This window comes from Nothoprocta perdicaria, unplaced genomic scaffold (assembly GCF_003342845.1).
Source record: "Nothoprocta perdicaria isolate Ctin4 unplaced genomic scaffold, notPer1 scaffold_480, whole genome shotgun sequence".
NCBI lineage: Eukaryota > Metazoa > Chordata > Aves > Tinamiformes > Tinamidae > Nothoprocta > Nothoprocta perdicaria.
The window spans coordinates 144462-159320 of record NW_020455733.1 but is presented as its reverse complement, the minus strand read 5'-3'; the positions used below and the strand labels follow the sequence as shown (position 1 = coordinate 159320).

The 14859-nt window shown below is 63.2% G+C and overlaps 1 protein-coding gene across 1 annotated transcript; it reads right to left on the bottom strand.

Moving 5' to 3' along the window:
* Positions 1-589: 589 nt before the first annotated feature.
* On the bottom strand, positions 590-7463 carry DOK1 (docking protein 1). Its single transcript, XM_026047177.1, has 5 exons — positions 7401-7463; positions 6786-7082; positions 4180-4291; positions 3861-4033; positions 590-2163 (listed from the first exon to the last, which is right to left on the bottom strand). The coding sequence occupies exons 1-5, from the start codon at positions 7461-7463 to the stop codon at positions 1063-1065; spliced, it is 1746 nt and encodes a 581-aa protein (XP_025902962.1). The 3' UTR covers positions 590-1062.
* Between the last annotated feature and the right edge of the window lie 7396 nt (positions 7464-14859).

The window sequence follows — 14859 nt, the reverse complement described above, 5'->3', positions numbered from 1 at the left end:
GGTTTATGCCTCCCCGTCTCTGGACTGGCACTGCAGAAGTCACGTTTAATCTTCTGCACAGGCACTGGTGCTGCTGCTTGCTCATAGCAGCAGCCGGGTGCACTACAGACTGCAGCCCCTGCCAAACGCAGGGACGAGTGACACTGGTGTCTACTCCAGGTCCGCAGAGAAGGGGCCAACCCAGGCTTCCCAAGGGCACAAGTTGGTTCAGCAGTGATGGGGCTGAGGGAGACCCTTCAACTCAGTGGCCACCGAGCTCCAGCACAGACCTGGAGCTTAGGGCCCAGGTCAGGCTTTTGTTCTGTTAAGCTTAGAGGAAACTCCAGTTTTCAGGTCATCCCAGCATTTCACACTCTGAGCAGCAATTGAGCTCCCTGCAAGCCTGATTCTCGCTCCTCTTGCACCCCTGGCATCACAGCATCCCCCCCGGAGCTGGCCCAGCACCCACTTCTCGTTGTGGTTTCCTCCCAGCTCAGGAGCTCTGCTGCAGAGCCGCGTGTGCCCCGATCCCTCCTGCAAGACGGGGCACTCTGCTTAGCACCACTGAACGGGCATCTCGCAGGCCTAGCAGCTGCCTGGCCCAGACATGCCACAGGCAAACGTCTCATTCCAAGGCACTTAGATATAATATCAAAATAATTTTGTATAAAAATATGTTGGGAGATGGTGATGGCGAGAAATCCTCCGTATAGAGCAGGCCATGCAAGAAACAGGCATCCAGTCTTGCATTCGGGCTGGACAGGCAGCCAAAGCAGAGCCAGAGGTTCCGGACCCACAGCAGCCGATGTGGAAAGATGCAGCGCTGTCCTCCTGCAGAGCCAGGAGGTGGCTGTGGACCCACCTCCATGGCCAGGGAAGCACCCTGGACCTGCATCAGCCCCGGCTCCTGCCCTCAGCTGTGCAAAGACCCCCAGCACTGACAGGCTGCAGGGGCGCTGCCTCCCCCAGGCCAGTCCCCAAGGCCAAGGCCACGTGCAGGAGCCATGTGGGTCAGAAACCCACACTGCTCATCAGTGGCTCTGCGCCCCACCGTGCTCCCCTGGCAGGCACAGTGGCAGCGCATTATATCTCTCCCAGGTCCTCGTAGACGGGCGACAAGCTGATTTCATCCACAGACTGCTCCTTCTTCTGCATGTGCTGGGGCTTCACCACCTGGCTGTACAGCACCTCCACGTTGTTATTGTTGCTGCTATTAAGGCTGGGCTTGATGACCATCTTCTCAGGAGCAGGGGTTACCCGTCTTCTGGCTGGGTCCATGCTTCTCTCGGCAGCTTTAGGGATAAACGTTGCCTGGGGCTTGGGGGCAGGCACTGGCTTGGGGCCCTTGGCCTTGAAGGCAGGTACTGAATAGTCATCCGTGCTGGGGTTGTAGGGATACTCGTAGCCATCCCTGCCCTCATGGCCCTGGGTACGCCAGGCCTCATCTGTGGGCCGTGCTTCATCATAGATGCACATGGAAGGGGACAGAGAGCGCGGGGCGCAGCCCTCGGGCTCATCGTAGATGGGCTCCTTGCGCGTGGGCGGCCGCGGCGCCGGGCTCCCGCCGTCCGCCTGCACCTGCTCGTACATGGCGGAGTAGAGCGGCACCCGCAGCTTGGCCTCCTCCAGGGCCGCGCCGGGCGCCTTAGCCTTGCTCCCGGCCTTGCTGTCTATGGGGTCCGAGTAGAGCGGGTCCAGGCGGCACCGAGGGGCCTTCACCGAGTCCAGGGGCTCCGAGTACACACTGGACAGGTCCTCAGCTGGCAGCACGGCTCGGGGCACTTTGGGCATAGGGGAGCGCGGGGGTGTGCTCGGGACCACAGGCTTGGCTTGCGGCACGGGGGGCTCCGGAAGAGTCCGGCTCTTGAGCACAGACGCAGCGTCTCTCTCCTCTGCCGCGGCGCTGGGCCTGGCGGGGGGCCCCGCCTTGGGGACCGCAGCGCTGTCCCCCTCTGCAGGCATCTCCAGGCTCAGGGAGTCGGCCAGCGCCTGGCGGATCAGCAGCAGGCCGGCGCCATCCGCCTCCAGCGAGTCACAGCTCTGCCGCTTCTCCTCCACCTGCGCCTTCTGCTCCCGGATGGAGGCTTCCACCAGGCGGAAGATCTCATTGCCCTGCTTGGTCTCAAAGGTGAAGTTCCCTGGGCCAGAATCACAGCGCCTGCCAGCTTCGAAGGAGAACATCACCTGCAGGGATGGGCAAGGGTCACGTCCTGCCCGCTCCCTGCAACCCAGAATGCAGGACATTGCTTCCTGCTGAGGAGCAGGCGGCTGCAGGACCAGGCCTGCACTTCCAGCAAGGAGCTGCTCCCTCCCTGTGGATGAGGGTGGCCGCTCGGAGCCCTGCGCCAGTGCTGCAGTGTGCTCTGCAGCTGCGCAGCAGCGCTGGGCCTGCGGGGGCAGCTGCACCGCCCGCAAGTCTGGAACAAGCTGTGAAACAGCAGCGGGACACACTGGACGAGACATCACTGCAAGGCACTCCATGCCCAGGTCCTGCTAGAGATGTCCTGCTGCCTCCCTTGAGCTTTTCCAGCTCACACTGGGTAGTGTAGGAAATAATACGCGTTTGATCTAGGGACAAAGCAGGGTGACAAGGTTCAAGCAGGAGAAACTCCTATGTCAGAAGGGTAAGTCAGCATTAGTGAGCTTTCCATGCAAGACAGGCCAGGAGCAGCAGCTTGGCTACCAAAGGCCAATGAGCAAAGCATCTGCTTTAGGAGCACTATTCTGTTAGTGCTACAGAGTGCACTTCACTCTGTGCAGCTTCATAGGGAAGTTTTGCAGCAGGCCGTGTGCGTTTCTTAGGTTCTGAACACACACACAGATGCGCAGGTTCCCACTTGCGGATGGCAAGATCCCTCCTGAACCTCAGTCCCTGAACCCCGATATTTTCTGCTTGGTGCTCTCTCCTGTGCAGCACCCTGCATACCCCAAAATGCTCCTAATAAAGCCAAGATGTAGCTTTGAGGAGCAACTGCAGCAGGACCCAACTACACCTGAACCCCCTGCTCCAGCCGGCCCAGGTCTGAGCACCCCACCAAGCTCAGGCAGGCTGTGACCGCGGGGCAGCCGCTGCACGTGCTCCATGTGCCGCATGCTCTAGTGCCGCCCCAGCACAGCCCCGCACACGGGCCGGATCCTCCCCAGGAGCTGCTCGGCCACTTCCCCCTTCTGTTCTCGTGAAGTGCAGCAGAAGGTGCTTGGAGGAGGCTGCAGCCGACACCGCTGCTTCTACAAAGAGCAAGGCCCGACCGCTTCCTCTGTGGGCAGCCCAGCCGGCCAGGCAGGTGCATCTCGTACCCGGGGCAGGAGCGGAAGCACAGGGAGATGCTCTGCTGAAGGATACTGGGCAGGAGAGAGGCCTAGGGGGTTGGCCAAGCTCAGAACACACACCTGGAAGGACGAACAAATCCGTCCCAACCAGACAAAACCCCCTTGAACCAAACCCCTGTGCGAGATGCACACTGCAGCCAGGACAGGAGGTGCACGTGGAGCCTGGGCTGCAGGGACCCGAGATCGCTGCAGGCTTCGGCAGCACTGCAGGACACAGGAGCCAGGCACATGGGGCAGGGGCAGCCGGGAGCGGAGCACAGGGCGTGATGCGGCTGCAGGGCGGCCTGCTGGGAGCCGGGTAGCCCAGTGGCAGCGGGACGAGGACCATGTGCTGAGGGGCTCTGCATGGCTGCCTGCAGCGGGCGCATGTGACACGGGGGACACCCAGCACCGAGGCTGGGGACAGGCTGGGGAGCACAGACGAGCCCTTCCTGCAGTCACCACGGCCCATGACAGCTCCGGAGCACGGCAGCAACTGGCGGCTGCCTGGGCTCTCCTGGCGCCGCCGCTCGCTGCCCTTGCACAGGGCCTCAGCCCCGGCCCCGACCCACCTTGTCTCGGCCGTATCTCCGCAGCAGCCGGTAGGGCCAGACGTAGAGGGTCTCCTTACTCTGCGGGTCCTTCAGGACGAGGCTGTCCCGCTCGGCCTTGAGCACGTAGGTGCCCCGCAGCTCGCAGCGCTCTGCCGCCTCCGTCCGCTGCACTGTCACCCAGAACACGTTTGCTGTGGGGACAGAGGTGATCGGCGCACGCAAACAAAACAGCCCCAAGCTTCAGGACAGGCCCAGCCTGGCCCGCAAGATGCCCACCATGCGGCAGGACAGGGACACGGCCCGGGAAGGGCACGCGAAGCCCAGCAGCAGCCCCTACCTTCATCCCGCGAGTAGTAGATGGAGTTCACGGCCATCTCCAGGGCCGGCGCTTCCCCGCCGCCCGCCCTGCCGCGCCGGGCGGCCGTGCTGGCATTGCTGGGGCCGTTCCCCTGCCGAGGGAGAGCGGATCAGCCCGAGACACCTTGTCCCTTGTCAGTGTCAGCGCCTGCCCTGGCTCCACATGCACCTACGGCCCAGTCTGGTGGCAGGGGCCCTCCCCAAGGTCCCACCTCGGCCACCCACAGCCCGGCCCTTCCCGAGACACACGGAGCTGTAGCAGGGACAGACCCTGCGCGAGACCCTCGGTCACACGCACCCGAGGGGCAGCCCTGGGGCTGCCTTTAGAGTCACAGAATCATTATGGATGGGAATGACCTTTGAGATCATTGAGTCCAGCTGTAACCCCCTCAACACCACAGGTGTTAAACCATGTCCCTAAGCACCTCATCTACACAATTCTTCAACACTGCCAAGAATGGCGACACCACCACTTCCCCAGGCAGCCTGTTCCAATGCTTTACTCTTTCCATGCAGAAATCCTTCCTAATGTCTACCCTGAGCCTCCCATGGTGCCACTTGAGGCCATTTCCCCTTGTCCTCGCTGTAGTTACTCTGGAGAAGAGATGGACCCCGCCTCATTACAGCCTCCGTCCAGACAGTTGCAGAGAGCGATAGGGTCTCCCTGGAGCCTCTTCCCCTGCACACTGACCAACCCCGGCTTCCGCAGCCGCCCCTCACTAGGTCTGTGCTCCAGCGCCTTCCCACCAGCAGCACTGGGGCACCCCTGGGTGCAGGAAAGCAGCAGTGTCCCCAGCGTTCCGGTTCCCAGGCTCCAGGCACCCGCTGGTGGGCGGCTGCGGCAGCCTGTGATCCCGCGTGCCCCGCGCCGCAGGGCCACGGCCACCCGGATGTCCTGCTGTCCTGCTGGCAGCCGCTCTGCTTCCTCTCGGCTGTGCTCCAACGCAGGCGGCATCGGCAGCACAGCACCGCGCAGCCACCGCCGCCGCCGGGCACTGGAGGCAGCGCGAAACGCGAGGCTCTGCCTCGGCCTCCCGCACGGGCAGGGAGGCGGCAGCCGCAGCTCTGCGCAGCCCGCAGAAGGGAAGCGGCGCCTCCGCATTTAGCACATGCAGAACTGAAAGTGCAGTGCAAACACTGCTGCGCAGAGCCAGGGCGCTGCAGCTCCGTCCCTGTGGGGACGCATGTGCCCACCCCAGCTACCACAGCAGAGCAAAGAGCCCCGCCAGGGAAGCCCCACACAAATCAAAGGCCTGCAGGTGCCTTTTGTTGGATTTAGCATGAGTGCCTGTACCCTGACAGCACCTGAAAAACGTTTCACTGTCAAAGCACGTGGGATGGGGCTGCAGCAGAACACGCATCTTGCAGAAGGCAAAATGTCACATTTTCAGTTCAAACCTGGCCAAGTGGCCTTCCCCACAGGAGGCAAGGTCCCCGCAGGACCTCCTCAGACTGGGGACTGCTGAGACCTGGCGTCCTAGAGCTGAGGGCCCCTGCTCAGCTACAGCATCCAATGCAGAAGGGCTTCAGCCCAATCAGAAAGTCAGCAGCAAGAAAGTCTTACAGGGCTTCTGAGCGCTTTGGACCATGTCCTCCCTCTTCTTCAACGGAAAAAGAAACTCCATCCTGAACTGCAACCAACCTCATGCAAAAACAGGCGGCCCATGTAGACAATCAGAAACCCCTCGCTCCCTGGTCTCCCCCTCACTCTCACATGTCTCGGTGCAGGCCAGGGTTTGGTAACGCTCACACCAGCCTCACTGTGCTCTGCTCGCCGTGTCCTGCCTCCAAGCAGCTACTGCACGATGGACAACATGGGAGCTCCCGCTGCAGGCGGATGCTCCCTGGCCTGCCGCTGCCCGCATCACCCCGGGTTCCCAGCTCAGTCCCACATCTGTTTGCAGGGCAACAGGCAGCACCACCGTGTGCAAAATGGACACAGGTAAGCACGGATTCCCAGTGCCATCCTGTGCTCCCAATCACCAACACACCAGGTTTGACAGTTACTTAAATTAAGTCATGCTGAGCAAATGTGGGTCCTGATGGGAGGACCCTGGGCCTGCCAGACACGGCAGGGGCAGCCCGGCCTGGCACTGAAGAACAGCCAGAACAGTGAGGCACAGCCTGGATCCCTGCAGGAGCCCGGCCCTGCAGCGAGGGCCACCAGGGCCCTGCAGAGCAGAGAAGGACGAGGCAGCTCCTGGTCTGTGCCCACTGCCTTCCCAAGGGCATCCTGCGCTGGGCAATGGCCATGGGGACAGCTGGGCTGCTCGCAAAGGGCTCCCCGTTGCGCTGTGCAGTGATCAGGACCCTGCCCTCGTCAGCCGGCACCCCAGCAGGCAGAGGGAAAGCAGCCAGGCCCAAAGCTCGAGCAAGCGGCTCCCTACGGTGCCCTGTGCCAGTGCCAGCCTGGGGGCCATGAGCTCATGGACTCCCAGCACCCGGATCCCTGCCCTGCTGCCAAGCGGGGAGCCGGACCCCACAGCCTCCCTGCAGCCCCGCTGCCGGGCCTGGCCTCCCCGCAGGCCCGTCCCACGGAGGGCAGCGCTGGGCGCCGCGCACGGCGGGGCCGCTTGCCGTGCTCACCGGGAAGGCGATCTCGCAGAGCTTGGCCACCCACTCCTGGCTCTGCTGCTCGTCGGCCGCGAAAAGGTAGCTGCGCTCACTGGTCTCGAGGCAGAAGGCGGCGGTGCCGTGGCGGGGGCCGCTCTCGGCGGCGGGGGCCACGCTGATGCAGTCAGCCAGGCGCACGATCTTCTTGTCGAGCCGCTTGGTGCCCAGGCGCTCGGGCGGCGCGCACGGCTCCTTGCACTCGAAGAACTCGAGGCGGGCCACGCCGTGCTGGCTCGCCGGGTACAGCACGAACCAGTTCTTCTTCCATCGCTGCGGGCGCCACCGTCACCGCGGGCCAGGCCGGGACTCGCGCCCCGGAGCCACCGGAGTCACCAGAGCCAGCGGAGCCACTGGGTCCTGTGCCGGCACCCCCACCCCGCGGCCCTCGCGGCCTGCGAGCCCCGGGCACCACGGAGGGCAGCCGAACCCCAACCCGCCCGCCCCGTTCCCGGCCCCGCTCACGGTCCCGGTCCCGCCGCGGGGTCCCGGTCTCGCCCGCCCGCCCGCCCTCCCCGGGCCGCGCAGCGGGCCCTGGGCGCCGCGAAAGAGGCCGGAGCCCCGCGTGGAGCGACCCCCGCCCGCGCGCACCTTCTGCCCGAACTTGTGGCTCTGCTGCACGAAGAGCGGCCCCTCCTTGGCCGGCGGGTCCATCCCGGGCCCCGCTTCCGCCGCCCGCGCCGCGCCGGGGCGGGCCGGGCCGGCAGCTTCCACGGGCCGGGGCGGGGGCCAGGGGCGGGGCCACGGGAAAGGGCGGGGACTGGGGCGGGGCCAGGGGCGGGCACACGGCTCCTCTGCCTCTCCCGGCTCTCCCGCCTCCTTCGCTCCCTCACTCTCCCGTCGCTTCTCCGAGCCCCGGGCCCCGCCGCTCCGGCCCGCGGGCGCCGAGGGGCAGCTCTTCTCTGCGGAGCGGCGGGGGGCAGGTCCCGCCGGGCCGGGCCGGGCCGGGCCGGGAGCCAGCGCAGCGCCCGGGGCCGCGGTACCGGAGCGGCAGCGCTGCGGGCCCCTGCACATGTCCCGGCCCTGCCCGGGATGCGGGACCAGCCCCAGCCCCTGCCCGTGGCCCGTCCCTGCTCTGGGACTTTCTCTGCTCTGCTGTGGGTGCAACGTTATGTGCGTGTTTCCCTAATGCCTCCCTGTCCCGGCAGGGTCCTGCCCTGGCTGTGCTGGGAAGCTGGGACAGCTGCCCTCACACAGCAGCTTGCTGCAGCCTAGTCCCCATGGCCCACGAGCTGGCCAGGCCTGGCACCCTTGGGCAAAAGCCATACCATGCTGTACAAATACGTGCAAACCTAATAGAAAGTGGAAGAATGGGGAAGCTGATACTAAAAGTAAATGAGTTGGACAAGAACCCTGTTTTGCCATTGACAGAGAAAGCTGGCCTGGGAAAGAAGGATGCAGAGGTACTGCCAGGGGAGCCACTCTAGGGAAGAGGAGGAGGAAGCTTTGGAAAGAGAGGAAGAGAAGGCACCTATGAGCCTGGTAGCCCAGGGACAGGCAGTGTGTGCCCATCAGTGCTGGGGGGAGCTTGTTTCCAAGAGGATGGGGTGTGTTTGTGGACACCCAGGTGGGTTAAAACTCTGTGTGCAGCAAAACCCCCTTGCGTTTGCTCAAGGGGTGGGTGGGCTGCTGCTCAGGGGCCTGGCCATGGGAGCAGCCCCAGTGCAATCGGGTGCTTGGAGGAGGATCCTTCCTGGGCAGTGCCGGCCTCTTGCCAGGCGCTGGGAGCTGGTCCTGTCTGCCACACAGGCAGAGTCATCGCGATGCAGCCCAGCTCAGGAAATGCATTCACTTACTGGAACCTCTGCTCCCTTGCCCTTGCCTGGGAAAGGGCATTGGCTGATCTGAAAGTTGCCCATGATACAGAGCCCATCCAAAATGAGGAAGCTGCCCTGAGGGCTTCTTGCTATCACTGCTCAGGACATGATGTATTTTCTGTGAGGTTTCTAATCGCAGCTGCCAGATGTTGAAGTGCCCTGATGTGAGGCTGAAGGCCCAACCTCGCTAAGCCTCAGGTCTCTACTCAAATACAGGTTCTCCTTAACCCCTCTTTGAGGAGCAGTCAAATCTGAAGCTCTCCAGACTCCTTTACCTGTCTCTGCCCCCACTGTCCTCAGGGGAGCCCGTACCAAAGGATGCTCCTCCAGCCTGTAGGGAGAGCAGAGAAACATGGTTGGTCCATGGCAGGGTTCAAGCATGGGAGGATGATGGGGATCATCATTTCCATTCGAGCCCATTACCTGCTGCTCCAGCTAGCAGGAGGACACTCAGGGAAGACACCAGCTGCTGCAGCATCGAGCCTGCATTGGGCCCTGGTGCACAAGGACCTCCTGGGCCTGTGAGCAGCAGAAGCAGAAATACTGAGAAACACTGGGGAATTTGCTGAATCTAGATCTGTATTTCCTGCATTTGGTTTCACTGACCTGAACCTTCTGGAAGAGGATGTCCCTCTGACCCGCCTTGGTGCTCCCCCTCTCTAAGAACAAGTCTTGGACTCCAGTGCAAGGACCCTGTTGGAGTGTCCCTGGCAGCAGCGAGCCCCAGGGCTGCGAGGCAGATCGAGGGCGCTTGGTGCTCTCTTGGGCGGGGGCGGATGAGGCCTCTGTGAGGCACTGGGTAGCAATCGCTGTCCCAGCCTTGGTGGAAATCCCTGCCGGACGTCTGCACCTTCCTACCTGAGCAACTTGCCAAGACCGCCCTCGCTGCAGTTCAGGCACAGGCTCGGCAGAGTGTAGGAGAGAGCTGTGTTTGCTCTGTCTTGCTGCAGCTTGAGTTTCTGCAGTGGTTGAAGGTGGAGGAGCAGCTTTTATAACCCGTGCGGGAGCCCTGATGTGGCCGGACATGACTTGGTGCTGCAGAGGTCCTGGGGGACGTGCAGAGGACAATGAAGGACCATGTTGCTGCTCGCTAATGAAGACGTCCCTGGCAGAGGACTTCTTGCATGGCAGAGCTGCAGCTCCCCGCCTTGGTGCACTCAAGACCTTGCCTGAACCCAGCCGGCTTTGACCTAGGGGCTTTGACCCACACAGGCTCTGTGTAGCCCCCCCGCCAGGCTCCTGCAGCCTCACACTGTGCCCCGCTCTGCAAGGCTGGCAGCACAGACATGGCCAACGGCTTCAGTACCGTGAGCCAGCGAGGTCCCAACAGACTCCTGGGGTGTCTGGAGGCCAACAGCTGCGGGACCGCTGGGTTAGGAGCAGCAGCTTGGGGACAGAAGAGAGAAATGCTGTTTTGAGGGAGTCACCGACAACTGCATTTTGGTTCTTGTCTTTTCCTGTCTTTCTACTGGTTTCTATGTGAGACCATTGTCTATGGAGCAGAGGAGACTTCTCTTTCGCTGCAAGGTGACAGGCACAAGAGTGCAGCAGCTCTTCTCCTGCGTGTGCTCCAGAGGGAGGCCCAGGGATCTCCAGGGCAGGCCAAGCATCCAGGACACAGCAGAATGGTGGCCAGGGGCTGCTCCGGGGCTGATGCTGCCCTCGGTGCTGCTCTCGGGGCTCAGGGTCTCAGCCCCCAGCAGCACTCTGCACTGTGGAGGAGACGCAGGCAGCGATGGTGGCCGTGGGCGGCAGGACATGACTTGCTGCCCTGCGCAGCCCTGCTGGGCACGCGGCAGCAGTCCAGGGGCTCCGGGGCGGGGGGCCAGACCACACAGGAGGGAAGGGGTCGGGGCGGCAGCCCCTCCCCAGGGTGCTGCCCCCGCTGGCTGCTGCCGGTCGCCGCACTGCAAGGACCAGCCTGTGTCCTCCACGGCTCGGGCTTGGGTGACCTGTTCAGCCCAAGCGTGCTCTGAGGTCCCCCACCAGCTGCACTGCTCATGGCCCTGCACCCCTGTCCCATGGGGCTCTGTCCTGTGTGTCCCCACGTGTCTGTAATGGGGATTGAGAGCAGGATCTGTCACCAGCCAGTTAAGAAAGTCACAGTAGGATGGAGTTAGTCTGTGTAGGAGAGAGGTAGAGGTGTTGAGGGGGCTGGCGCCCAGCACTGGCCATTGGTGTGATGAGCTGCAGCACTGGAGGTGCTGGGGCTGGGCTGGGTCCTGGCGCTTCTCCTGGAGCACCTAGCATGGCAGTGTGGCACTCATCGTGCCGGGCGCTGGGGACAGCAGGGCTGTGCGGAGGCCCAATGAGAGCATGTGCAGTCACCTGGGCAAGCAGAACCATGGTGGGGACAAGCGATTCAGGAACAGAAAAGTGTAGGTTAGAGACACTGGCACAAGCCTGCAGCTGAGCCAGGGAGGGAAAGCAGGATCTGGTGTTTTGAGGCATGTTGGGAATGGGAAGGTCTCATGGCAGCATGGCCAGTGCAGGACCAGGGTGGGGAAGCTGCTCAGCCTGCTGCAAAGCACCCTGTGTTGGTCCAAAATAAGCCAAGCTGAGGCACTTGTGTTCTGTGGGACATGAAGTGCTTCCCAGCCTGCTCATCATGGGAAAATGCAAACCATCGTCCGCTGAGGAGCATAAATGCAAATAAATGAATAAGTCAGATGGCTTTCACAGAGGCAAGCCAAAAGAGCTGCCCAAGGAGACGTCTGCCCTGTGCTGTTAGTTTGCAGGCTGTCTGGGAGATTTTGGAAGGAAATGGTATTTTAAAGGCCAGGAAGGGCCTGTGTGACGGTATAGTCTGACCTGGAATAGCCTGGCCTTGATCTCTCTTGGACTCACTGCCCTCCTGTACTGGCCGCAGTGGAGCATCTGGAACGTTTCCCTGTGTCTTGGCTTGTCCCTGTGAATCATCCCTGGATTCTGCTACATCTGACTGCTTGACCCCAGCATTCCTCCTTCCCTGAGCACTTGCAGGCTGGAAGCTGCCCTGGGATTCCCCTGGAAGAGAGAAGCAGCTGGAGCTCAAGAGCCCCTTGTTCCCAGTTCTCTCTCTGCCTCAAGTTTATCATTTCCACGGGCCTCCTTCTTGTTATCAGCATCCTTCCCACGTCACTGTCATCTCTGTGACAGCCCTTAAATGGCCAGAGTCCTGCAGGGCATTTCCTAGTTATTCGGCAGGGCTGGTGCAGGCTGTGTTACCAGGAGCATTGCAGGGAGAGCCCTCCTAACAACTGCGGACTAAAGCCCTGGGGTCTGGGCATTGCCCACTTGCGACCGCCCGTGTCCCCATGCCCACCCCACGGCGGCCCCGCTGACCCAGCCAAGCAGGCAGAGGCAGGAGGGACTGTGGGTCTGACTGAGGCTGCCGCTCTGGTGACGTGGATGGGGCTTGGCTGCAGCGCTGGCCTTAGGACAGAGCGCGGTGTCGCAGTGTCGCGCTCAGCAGCACGGGCAGAGTCCCGGGCCTGCGGCGGGGCAGAGACCTGCACAGCCGCGAGTGTGGGCCCATGGGCAAGGTGGACACGGGCTCCAAGGCGGCTGCCTGAGTCTGGCTCGTCGCTGCGACAGCCACGAGCAGACACGGGGACAGGGCAGGACTGTGCGACAGTGACTCCCGCCATCACTGTCCGCTCATCTGGCCCAGCTCGGGGTGACCCCCCGTCGGTTGCAGCTCGGTGAGGGACGTCCCCCTAGCTCAGGCAGCAGGGATGGGGGCTGCAGCCCCGGCGGGACCCAGCCCAGCCTGGCGCATGCAGCGCCCTGGGGCTCAGCAGGAGCTGGGGCACACGAGAGCGATGCCTGTAGCACCAGGCTGCTGCTGCCAGCACTGCCCCTCGCAGGTCCTCCCGTTCCATTGCTTGATGTCACGGTTCAACTGGGTCAATGGGCTGAACTTTAACAAGCTGGAAGCTCATCTGCAGTAAAACTTTGAGAAAACACTCAGCCAGTTCTTGAAGTAGAGCTAAGAGTGGATCGCTCTGCTCACACTGGGGGCTCCTGGATGTTCTTCCTGCTGGGAGCAGCAGGGACGTCACAGGGAGCAGGACGGGCGCTGTGGAGGGATCTGGTTTGCCCAGAGCATGCAAACATGGGCTGCTCTGAGCATGCTCCAGTCGGGAACTGGGCACCGCGTCCCAGCGAGCCTGATGGGAATGGCAATTCCTGCCTCAGAGCCTTGCTGTGCTGGCAGTGAGCCCCAGCACCACAACATGGTGGGCGTTGCACGGCGGCGGTGTCAAATAAGTGTGAATTAGGCACCCCAGAAAGCTAAAGCACAGACTCCATGGTGGGACAGAACTGGAGGCTGCAGCCCTGGCCCTGGTTCCCCCGTACAGACCTCGTGATGCTGCTGGGAGGGGACCCAGGTTCAGGAGCCACTGGCCACCGTGGGGCCGGGCGTGGGAAAGGTGCGGGTGCCGGGGCTGAGCAGGGCCAGCGCTGCAGGACAGGCTTTACCGCAGGGGCCAGCAGAGCTTGGGGTGCGGTGCCCGTGCGGCAGCGACGTCCCCAGCCCACCCCGACCCCCCGGCAGCAGACAGGATGGGGCCTGGGGCAGCCGCCCAGCAGGGCCAGGGATGGGACACGGCTGCGGGACAGGGCAGGGTGGCCATGGGATGGACCCGCTGTCGGGCACTGCAGGGGCTGCGCTGCACCCCAGGGGTGGCGGTGGCCCCTGGGGCAGCGGGGGGTGTGTGTGTGTGTGGGACGAGGTGTCTCTGTGGGACAGCCGGGGGTCTCCGTGGGGCAGCCAATGTCTCCATGGGGCAGCCTGAGGTCTCCATCGTGCAACCCAGCTCTCCTTAGGGCGGCCCGGGGTCTCCATAGAGCAGCCCAGGTCTCCATGAGGCATCCTGAGGTCTCCATGGGTTTTCATTCTGCTGCACCTGCCTGTGGCCAGCATGGCCCTATGGCTACCTCGGGCCTGTCTGGAACAGAGTGTGCTGTGGGGGAGCTTGGCCTGAGGTGCCACTGCGGGGCTTTGGGATACGGGATAAGGAAGGACACTGTGGAAACCCTCAGCTTTGGGGTGCCATGTGGGAACAGAGTCACAAAATGCAAAAGCAGAGACTCGACCAAACTGCAGAGCCTGGTGGAGTGAAGACAGCTTGGCCCATGGTTAGTTTGAGCTGCTGCTACTGGAGAAAAGCAGTAACAGGGAGTGTGAAACACTGATGGCAGCTTGCACGGTGTGGGCCCTGCCTGGATCCACTGCGCGGAAGGGGCCGCCTGTGCTGCAATTCCTCTGTAACCGATGGGGCTCGAAGGGTCTGAGCTTGTCAGGCAGCAACCGCATTGGGACCCTGTTGTGCACGAAGCACAGCGGGAGGTGTCTGGCTATGGTGGTCAGGCTGAGAGATCGCAATCTAGGCAGGAGTATTAAATATGCATTATTTGTGGTTGTGCTACACCTGGATCCTTGCTCCGCATGGTCCCGTGTGCCCGTGAACCCCTCCCTTCCTGCCTCATCTGTGGCCTGCGATGCAGGGAGCAGCCCCCAAGTCACTACTGCCGAAGTGCTGGGAGCCGCTGCCCTTGCAAGTGAAGCCTTTCTGGGTCCTGGCCATAGTCCGGGCAAGGCTGAGATAGTGGCGTTTCCTTCCAACGCCTGTGCCCTCCCTCCAGCAGCCCAACCCTTCTCCTCACACAGACAGTCCTTGTATCCGCCTCCTGCGTGACCCCAGGCGAAGCAGCTCCCCACACAACCCGCCTCTCCTGCCGCTTGCCAGTGCTCGGCTCCCTCCTCTCTGTGGTCGAGGAATGAGCCGGGCAGCGCATGCCCGGACCAGGACGGGCTGTGTCCCTGGCTCCCTGTGGTGCTGCGGGGCGGCTGCTGCTGGGGGCACGTGGCCCTGCCAGGACAGTGAAGTAGGGACCCGCCAGGGTGGCCAAGGCGGTGACATCCATCCAGCCATCCTGCTGCAGCCCTGGGGAGAGCACCGTAGAGGGAGGGGTGGAAAGAGCAAAACGGCCCCAAAATCTTCTCTGCACCTACGGGAGCTGCCCCCTGCCCATGGTGAGGGTGGAGGTGGGGCCGGGCTGGGCTGGGGGCTGGGAGCAGCCCCTGCCCTTTCCCCGAGCCCGGGGCTGCCGGGGCAGCCGGGGCCCTCGCGCTCCCTGGGGCCGCCCGGGCTCCGGCCGCGCTGATGGCCGCGGGGCCGGGGGGTTCCGGCTGCCGGGAGGGCCCCGGGGGAGCGGGGCCGGGCCAGGCCGGGCCGGGCGGCGAG

Bases quoted from the DNA above. Each gene is read 5' to 3' on its own strand.
- DOK1 (XM_026047177.1), bottom strand. From the start codon at position 7,463: ATGGACCCGCCGGCCAAGGAGGGGCCGCTCTTCGTGCAGCAGAGCCAC. The intron at 7,083-7,400 runs GTGCGCGCGGGC...TGGCGCCCGCAG, and splicing joins GCCACAAGTTCGGGCAGAAG to CGATGGAAGAAGAACTGGTT. The intron at 2,164-3,860 runs GTGGGTCGGGGC...CCATCCCTGCAG, and splicing joins GGAGATACGGCCGAGACAAG to GTGATGTTCTCCTTCGAAGC.